This window comes from Electrophorus electricus, chromosome 3 (assembly GCF_041902795.1).
Source record: "Electrophorus electricus isolate QZ-2024a chromosome 3, ASM4190279v1, whole genome shotgun sequence".
Lineage (NCBI taxonomy): Eukaryota > Metazoa > Chordata > Actinopteri > Gymnotiformes > Gymnotidae > Electrophorus > Electrophorus electricus.
In genome coordinates this window covers 12902501-12912500 of record NC_137499.1, presented here as the reverse complement: position 1 = coordinate 12912500, position 10000 = coordinate 12902501, and the positions used below count along the sequence as shown (strand labels likewise).

The following is a 10000-nucleotide window of genomic DNA, read 5'->3' as shown; positions in this document are numbered from 1 at the left end:
GTTCTTAAAACAGGACCTTGAGAAGATGTGGTCTCTGAGCAACACCAGCAACACGAGACCTGACGTCCAAACCCAGCAGCTCAGTACCGCTCGCATGCTTGAACGCTGCTTACGTCAACATCCAACGGGAGCTTTGAGATCAACGGTGTGACTGCGTATACTCAGCACAGCAGCACCCTTCACAGCAGAGGGCTCACACTTAACCCCCGCGGAGACGAATGAAAGGCTCTCACACTCTCTGGTCTTTAATGCCAGTGTGGCGTATGCTTACAGTTGGCAAAGCGCTCATTATATTACACTAGTGGGCTGTAAAAATTGATTGTGGAATGAGATGTTCTGAAAGACGCGTATCCGGGAGAGCGAACGTGTGAGCAGAGGAACGTGAGAATGGCGGGATGTGTCAGATAAGAATGCAGTTCACCTGTAGGGGCTGGAGACCCCCAGACACAAGGCTCCCCCACCCACCCAGACCCCCATCACTCTCCAACACAGAGACCACAATAACCAGCAGAACTGGCAGTTGATGGGGTGAAGAACTTCAGGTGTTCCACTGGACGGACGGCTGTTCCACTGAATGGACCACTGGCATGAGAAGTTAGACCAGGTCCAGCATGGTGCAGCAGTGCAGGGTAGCAGCATGTGCCCTGTGGGAACATACATTCAGCAGGGCGCCAAGGTTGGACAGAGGGCAGACTGATCCAGGGACAGCCCTTACAGGGATCAACCATCAGCTTCAGAGGCAAGCTCTGAGTAGGGAACAGTCCTGTTCTTTGGCAGGATGATGTATGTGCAAGGAGGAACAAATGTGTGTGTGTGTGTGTGTGTGTGTGTGTGTGTGTGTGTGTGTGTGTGTGTGTGTGTGTGTGTGTGTGTGTGTGTGTGTATGTGCACATACACACAAGGCATAAAGAAATACTGCTGTCCCAGACTGACCCCACCACCCACTTCATTCTGGAACACAGCCTACATACACCAGCCATGTGTGTGAGTGAGTGTGTGTATGTGTGTGTTTGTGTGTGTGTGTGTGTGTGTGTGCGTGCGTGCGTGCATGTGTGCGTGCATGCGTGTGTGCATGTGTGTGTGTGTGTGTCTGTGCATGTGCATTTTCACTGCTCAAATAAAGACTTCACTACTTTGTCTATGGCTCATTTTAGCCACATTTCTGCCCCAAACATCTCAAGAATATAAATACAAAATATAAGTATTTACATCTGACTTTACACTGTCTATAAACTCTTAGCGTAAAGGGTAAAACTCTACACTAAACATTCAAAGTCAGACTGCTGTTGCCCAGTAGATGATGTTTCACGTCAACCTGACCTTTCAAACATGGCCCACCACACCCTCCATATCCACATCCACACTGTCAACAAGCCCTCGGGTGCGTATCCACATCGACTGTGTGTTCGGCATCGAGACTTACGCCAAGTCGCTCTGGTGTCTCTGAGGCAGGCTAACATCTCTCCTTCCCTAAAACAGCTACACTCCATTCATCATTGATGGATCAGATTGGCTCAGTTTGCACAACAGTAGGTGCTACTCTTTAATAATAGCTGAAGTCAAGTATTCCAGAAACTTCTGAAAGGAAGGAGAGAAGGGCTGAAAGTTTATTTAGAAGCCCTGGTGACTCATGACACATGGGACTGGCCACCGTCTGAGTCACTGATTACAATCCCGCTCCACGTTCCAGGAGCACTAGGACCCAACAGTGACATCTTGGGCTGGTGTTTTTGGACTTGCAACATAAAGAGGTTTACATGCTGTGGGAACAGGGATGTAACACGGAGATAATGGCACCTGCTTCCGATTTCCAGTCAGAACTCCGTCGAAAACAATAGGGCTTTTGTGTAGCGCCATCGTGTGACCAATCTGGGAATAGCGGGATGAGCTGAAGCCCTGCTGTGTATCAGCACTGTTCGAAACAATGACAGGTCGGCATTTCAGCCACACCGAAACTTCTGCACGTTGGTTTGGAAACATGAGTTTCCCGGGGAACGAGGGCACACGCAGAGAAGAGCCGTTCAGATGCTACGTTCACACAGGATGAAAAAGTCAAGAGATGCACATAGTTGGGTGTGGTGCATTGGTGCGGCAATGTAAACATCCGTGCTAAGTATAGTCAGGTGGGGTAGAGGGGCAGCCATCTGAATTAAAAGAAGGATGAAAATGTGGGGAAGGAGGCAAGAAGAGAAGGAGAGAGAGGGAGGGAGAAAGAGAGAGAGCAGAAGAGAGAGAGGGAGAGAGAGAGAGAGAGAATGCTGCTGAAACAGGTGCCCTTCAGACTGAAGCTCCAGGGCCCTGGAGGGGGTTGAGAGGACGTGTGCCCAGCCGAGCAAGCTGGCAGCTGGGCCCGCAGCAAAGCGCCAGGAGCCGGAGGAGCTCTGTTCACACCGTGAACCCACCTGGGTGAAGTTACACAGACTCTCTCCCCCTCTGAGACCCTCTGAAGTCGTCCCATTGGACCGCCCTCCACGCCTGGCACTCACACGTCACCCAGGATGACAACCGAGGTGACAAGTTTGAAGACAGACCAGAACAGGGAATAAACATTCTCCGAACACAGAGAAGAGCTCACGTTTTCCCCAGCACCACACTGCAGACGGCCAGAGACCACCTACAGCAAAAACCTAGATACGCAAACTACAGCCAAAAAGGGATTTGCACTTAAAAAAGGATTTGCACTTATTTCTTATATCATAGCTTTATGAAAAGAATCGTTCTTGAAACGCCCTTGGATGGCTTCCGTGAGAAGGCGTCATTTCCAATCTCTCCTCCTCAGGTCTGTGTCTGTAAACGCCTCTTATGCGCTGAGCTGCCCCGGCTGGAGATGCAGACGCCCACACACACACAGGCGGCCTTCGTAGTCCCTCAGGCCGATGCCCAGACACCTTTCGACGCAGCTTCATCAGCGCTGGTGTCATTTCTGTGCTTTAATATCACTGCTGTGTTCCCCATTAAACCGTCGCTCACCCGTCCACCGGGGGCCGTCTGCAGAACCGACGCCAGGCTAAAAATAGCCTTCCTCTCAGTAAACAAGGGAAAAGCTGTCTCTGCCTGTACCGCGCACGTGTATCGGAACAGCTGCTGATCTGAGCCCGGTTCTGTTGGCTCTTCTAAAGTGGGAGCTGATCCCAGACCAGTTGTAAGGAGAGCTTCTATATCTGGAGCGGGGTCCATGCTCATGGCAGGAGGAGGATTTGCCCAGAGTCCAACGCCAGTGGTCCATAGGGGGTTTGAGGCAAACGATAAATCACCAGACTGACTTCAAATCATGTTGGGTACTGCGCTGTGTTCCAGTGGTCCAGTTCCCCGGGGCCAACGTTTTGGTGCTGCAGTAACAATGTCTGTTTCTCAAATCACAAAATGAGAGGAAAATCAGGAACATTTTTTCTTTATCAGAGGGATAAGCATGATTCCCCGAATCTATTTCACACTCACCCACCTTGTCTGATGCACATACAGTATACACGTTTTGTCCGTTCTAAGTTATTTGAGGAAAAGTCAAACTTCGTATGCTTGTTCATTTAAACAGAGCTGCTAAACTAAGCGTGAGGGTTTCAGATTAGGCCTTAAACCACTAGCGCACGACCATCAGGGGAGCAGGTATTGCTCTGCTGGTCACAGCACAGCGGTTATCAGAGCGGCTGCTAATTAGCAGAGGTGCAGGAGCCCAAACACCCACCTCTCAGCCCACGACCCCAGCAGCTGGGCAGGCTGGGAGCTCTGTGTCGTACACACACCAAGCAGCAGATTAAACTACACACGAGTCAGGGAGAACAGAAATAGCTCACAGCCTCACCGAGATGGACAAGGCAGGTTAAGCAGAGAAACTGCCGAGAAACCACTGAGAACATCTCGACATCTCAGAGACGTGCAGCTCAGGCTGACGGCTCCTCCACACTGGAGCGCTCACGCTACAGATCCAGGATATGCCTGGATGAGGATGACACAGGGCCACATCCCTCACACTCCATCTTTCATTAATAACGTGTGTGCGTGTCCCGACACGCACTCGCGATTATAAACACACGAGCGCCCACACTTACTCTCATACACAACAGCAAACAAGATAACACGCATCACGGGCGTATGCGCTCATACACACGCAAAACCAGCAAGGAGGTGAGCACGTTCTGCGGCATCTGTAGGAACACACACACACACTCACGCGCACACGCCAATACACATACAAACATACACACACACACACACACACAATGAAGGAGGTTAGCACACTTCAGAGAGGCAGAATTTCTTACCCAGTACATACAGGAGAGGCAGACCCAGGTTCTAGCCCGGCCCACCAGCGCCGCCGGCAGACCCAGAGACAAGGACGGCATTCCGAAGTGACTAGGTTTCCTCTGGTAGAAGCAGATCCCAAATATTCCCCCAGATCCCCAGTTTTCCACAACACTCCCTGTGCTAGCGGCACAGATCCATTACACAGTAAGGACAGGCAGAGGAGAAAGCTGCAGTAAGACTCTTCTATCCCATCTCTCTCTCTCTCTCTCTCTCTCTCTCTCTCTCTCTCTCTCTCTCTCTCTGTTCTTGACTCTACAGGCACTGGGGAGGGTTCTGGCTTTTAATTACATGCCTTTCCCAATCCCAAACTTGTCCCCAGCCCCCTTCCCAGTGTGGCTCCGCCCTCCTTTCTCCATACCTCACGTAGCCTCCTTGCACCCCTCCACCCCCACCCTTTTACATTTTCTCTCTATAGCTCAATTCCTCCCTCTCCCACCCTCCATCTCTCTCTCTCTCTTTCTACCTCTCTGCTCTCCTGCATGCCTCCTTGCACATGTCATCGCTAACATGACTTAAATTTTTTATTGACTATCCTTTCTTCGTTCTGTCTTCTCTTTTTGTGTGTGTGTCTCTCTCTCTCTGTCCCACTCTCTCTCTCTCTCTCTGTCCCACTCTCTCTCTCTCTGTCCCACTCTCTCTCTCTCTCTGTCCCACTCTCTCTCTCTCTGTCCCACTCTCTCTCTCTCTCTGTCCCACTCTCTCTCTCTCTCTGTCCCACTCTCTCTCTCTCTCTCTCTCTCTCTCTCTCTCTCTGTCCCTCTCTCTCTCTCTCTCTCTCTCTCTCTCTCTCTCTCTCTCTCTCTCTCATGACTTTGTTCTTTCACTTAGCTCCACTGAGCAGGTCACTGATGAAACATCTGCCCTCATTGACATGCTAACAGTAGCCCGTCTCTGACAGGGTAACAGTAGCCCCTCTCTGACAGGGTAACAGTAGCCCGTCTCTGACAGGGTAACAGTAGCCCGTCTCTGACAGGGTAACAGTAGCCCGTCTCTGACAGGGTAACAGTAACCCCTCTCTGACAGGGTAACAGTACCCCGTCTCTGACAGGGTAACAGTAACCCGTCTCTGACAGGGTAACAGTAACCCCTCTCTGACAGGGTAACAGTACCCCGTCTCTGACAGGGTAACAGTAACCCCTCTCTGAATGTAACTCATCTGTGTATGTAACCCATCTTTGACAAGCTAAATGGAATTAATCTGTGAAAGACCAAATCTATCCCATCTCTAAATGTAACCGATCTGTGACAGACAAACAGTGATTCAGAATGTGGTGAACATGAGGGTTTCAGTAAGCATAAGAGAGTCCACAAAACACTGAAAATGCACCAAAACACTGAAAGCGAACTCTTGTGGTGAAACTTTAGAGCGAGCTGTTTTTCTGCAAGAAAACAAAGACTTATTTCAGCATGATTCATGTAAAAACAAAAACAACAAAAATGTAGCACATGAATGGACGTTTGCGAGCTCAGATTTCAGCACTGCATCAAGGTCAACACTACGTCTTGCCTTATCCGAAAGTTACCAGGACAATGTGAGCATTGCGATTCATTCATTAGAGGCTCTTGTTTGATGTTTGTAACAGAGAGTCACTGAGCATTCTGGGAGGGTAAAATGTGTCCCACTGCCGGCCAGCCAGAGGTGCGCGTCCTCCTCCATCTTTCTGGATGAGCCTCATCAGTCTGGGACAGGCCTCCGGGGAGATCCTTTCCTCGAGAACACACCCGTTCAATAATCCAATCTGCTCCTCTCACCGCCTTGCACAAACAAACACGTGTAGGGGGGTCAGATTTCACTGGTAGTAAATCATAATCTCTCAGTCGGCCAATAACAACTTTAAAGATGTACAGCTGGGATCTTTTCAGTAGCTGCTAAGCTGCTAAAGTGTATCTCAGGAAAGTGGCACCCATAATCGGATTTGATATATACTGGACTCATCAGCTCATCAAAGTAAAGGTTTGTGGACTGTCAGAAGTCACCACAATAACAGTTGTGAATTCCGTATTTGTTCTTTTATGCTCGTAGTTCCCACTGTGATTTCAAAATAGCACGTCTGCGAGCGACACGCAGATTTGAACAGAAACAGAGATTCTGTTCGTTACCTGCGTTAGTAATGCAAACAGGTGTGTACGCAAACAGGACAGATCCTCCATCTTCGATTTACTGAAACACGACAGCATCCAACTGAAAGCAGCTGCCATAGGGGTGTGTGTGCGTGGGTGTGGGTGTGTGTGTGTGCGTGTGCGTGCCAGATATGAATTGCCCTATTGTGCATACACCTCCCTCGGAGCTAAATCAAGATTCCATGCATTTCTGACTCCAGATCCTTCCGTCTGCATGCCCCCCCCAAAAAAAATAGAAGACAATTGTGGCCAGTACAAATGTCAGTAAAATCCCAACAGCTCCCCTTAGTGGTGGTTTCTGCGCTAACATTCAGAAGACGGCTTCCAGTAACACCGACACTGCAGCACTGCTAAACAGGATATCACTCTCGAGTACAGAAGCGGCAGAAAGCCTGACCACCCATCAGCAGGGCTGGCGAGGCACCAGCCGCTCCTCCGTTATCTGTGACCGCATTATTGCTTCAACAGGACTAATCGCAGCAGAAATTAAACGCAGCGTAATGAACCGACTCTTTTCTGTGAGCTCATCACAAAATCCCCCAGGCCGGGAGAAATATGATACATACAGCAAGGGCAATCAGCTTCCCCTGTTCGTAGCAAAATGTGCCTGACACAGATTGCCAGCTCCAAGCAGGTTTCAAGCAGGTTCAGTTCTCCGTCTCACTGTGACTGACCAATAGCCAAGCATAGCAGACACTCCTGTACACAGAATCCTGAAACACGTGGTTTACAATCAATTGTTTGGGAAAGTTGAGAGCCAATTGGTTTTATTTGTTTACAGCATCTCTTACGTACTTCTTAATTATCTCTTAGGTCTCAAGAACACATCTTTTATATTTATTTTTAATGTGCTCTTTATGCTTTTATGGAATAACTGGACATCTATTATTAATGGGCATATTTTAATTTTGTCAATTGCCCAATGAAAACATATATTTAAAAAATAAGTCTCAGCCAAACCTTAGAAGAAAATCTCAGACTGTGCAAGCTGCCAGGGAATTCTTCATCTAATTCCAGGGAATTTGACTCCAGCCAGGCAGAATTCTAAAGAGTTATTGCATGCTTTCTCTCTGTGCTTATAGATGAAATATGCGTGCTTAACTATAAATGATTTGAACTGAAGCAATGTGTTTTGCAGACTGGGATGCGGTCCTATGTGAGTGACTGAGCAGGGTCTGGCTATGTCATGTTTCCACAGCACAGACTACGCGCTACTGGAGAATACATCCAATTACACCATTAATGCCATCAAAACAAGGTATTCGTCACAGCCGAGCTGCAGAGAGCTGCAGGGCTATCTCATTATGAATATATTTGCAAGGCATTGTGGGACAGATATTTGTAGAGAAAGGAAGCTATGTTTCTAGTCTGTTTTCACGTGTGTAGAGGCGATCCAGACATGAATGAATAACTCGTTCTTCATATTTTCAGGCCCGACGCATTTCTCTGTCACTCTCAGCATGGCACGCAGCATGGGCTGCTGAGACATTAGTGAGACATGAATGAGACTAGAGGAGAGGGTGACACATCCTCCAGCGTAATGGCTACCAAGGTGAGATGCATGCTGGGCGCCGTCAGCGAGCTGCCAGTGAGGGAGTCGGAGATTGATCTCAGGGATAAAAGGCGAATCCACGTGCGGGAGAAGCTTGATCCCGCCTACACCTACGCCACAGGTGCCTACACCTACACTCCCTTCCAGTCTGCCTCCAGTCCGGCAGACAGCAAGCCCCGGACGCTACAGGAACACGGGGAGGAAGAGACCGGCTTGGACGGTGTCAAGCGGAGAAATGGAGGAACAGAAATCCCCCGCCCCATTCTGAGTCTTGGTTCCTCTCAAGATTTCTCCCTCATGCTCTATAGGGAGTTTTTCCTTTTGATTTTGATGGGGTTTTTTAATCTTTGTTATCACGGCAGCGGGGTGAGCCCATGAGGACTAGGGTCAAAAAAGGAGTGGGTGGGTCTCTTTCTGAGAAGACCAGTTCCGAGCACGCTACAGCAAGGGTGCACTGGATGCCATTAACCTGGACTGCAGTAACAGTTTTCTCCTCTAGACGTGGAAGTGCAGAGACGCCACCATTTCTCCTGCAGTGATGAGATATTCACCTCAGTCTGCTATACTCGAACAGCAAGGTGGTGTAGTGAGAGTTCTCCACCATTATCCAGTGCGTCAGAAGGAAAACCCAATCTTGAGTAGATTTTTAAACCTTTCTCTCTGACATCATAGGCCTCTGACATCACAGGTTTTGGCCCTCATGTGGACTGGGGTAGTCGTAGCTCAATGGTTAAGGTACTTGACTAGTAATCAGAAAGTTGCCACTTTTGGGCTCCTGAGAAAGTCTTTTTAACCTCAGTTGCTCAATTTGTGTTCAGTCAGAATTGTAAGTCGCTTTGGATAAAAGCATCAGCCAAATGCTGTAAATGAGAAATGCTGAAGTCATGGAGCGATGACATGGCAATGTGGCGGGACAGGAGACTTCTGGGACAAGGATCTGCAATGTTTAGCTTTAAAAATGACAGAATGTTCTGAAAGCAGAGAGCTAATCTTACAGATCTCACATAGAACAAGACTAGGAAAACAAACACGTTTGGCTGCTAAGATGCTGAAAATTGCAAAAGTTTGTATGATTAGTTAGTGTCAGCATGTCCTACATGTCAACGTTCAGTGTGTGTGTGTGTGTGTGTGTGTGTGTGTGTGTGGCTTCATACATGTCTGTACGTATGTTTGGATCTCCAAAGCACACAATACACACACTAACGTGGCAGCCTACATCACAGAAGACTTGATATGGACCCTGAACACTTCTCACGTGCTCAAAAAAACACAACTATTTTCCCTTAAGAAGCTTCCTCCCACTTGCCTACAGAGAGCTTATTCTCCTACTGCTCAACAGTGTGCTACAGCAGCTGCACTGTTACCACCCAGCGGGACCTACACAGAGTGGTAAACGCAGCCCAGCACGTCACAGGAGCCAGACATCCAAGACTGGAGGACGTCTGTGCTAACCGCCTCCACAGGGAAGCGCTCAGCACCGGAAGAGTCCCAAACCACACCGGACGCAACCTCTGCATTCCCCTGCCATCCAGGACAGCTCAAAGAAGGACAGAGGGCTCGAAGAACAGAAGCTGTTCTCTCACGCGCACCTCCACCCTCGCTCATATACACGGCTCCGCTCACGTTCGGCGTTCCATCCACACCCGCCCACCCCACCTGCACTCCTACCTCCACCCACATGTCTACATACACGCCTCTGCCCGCACCCAGCCACCCCATCTCGACTGCTACTTCCACCCTCCCTCATATACCCACCTCCACCCACACCTCCACCCACACCCACCCACCCCATCTCCATTCATACCTCCACACACACTCATATACAAACTCCCACCCACAGCTCCACCCACAGCTCCACCCACACCTGCACCTCCACCCACCCCATCTCCGCTCCAACCTCCACCCACACCCCCACCTCAAACTCAAGACAATACCGAGGGATGTGCAGTATTTATGTAGTCACAACTCAAAAGACATTCAACTTAAATCTATTTATTGGTCTTTGGTCTATGCTGTGCTGCTCAG

The 10000-nt window shown here is 49.1% G+C and overlaps 1 protein-coding gene across 6 annotated transcripts in view; it reads right to left on the bottom strand.

Annotated features, from left to right (window-relative positions):
- The window catches only part of tns1a (tensin 1a), a 113508-nt gene that overhangs the window by 89214 nt on the left and 14294 nt on the right, over positions 1–10000 (bottom strand). The window contains exon 1 of one of the 6 annotated variants that reach the window (XM_035525650.2): positions 4260–4518. The exons of the other annotated variants lie outside the window; for them this stretch is intronic. Coding sequence (XP_035381543.2) covers positions 4260–4340 — 81 coding nt within the window. The 5' untranslated portion in view covers positions 4341–4518. Of the gene's footprint in view, positions 1–4259; positions 4519–10000 lie in introns of those variants that run through there. 6 annotated transcript variants of the gene reach the window in all.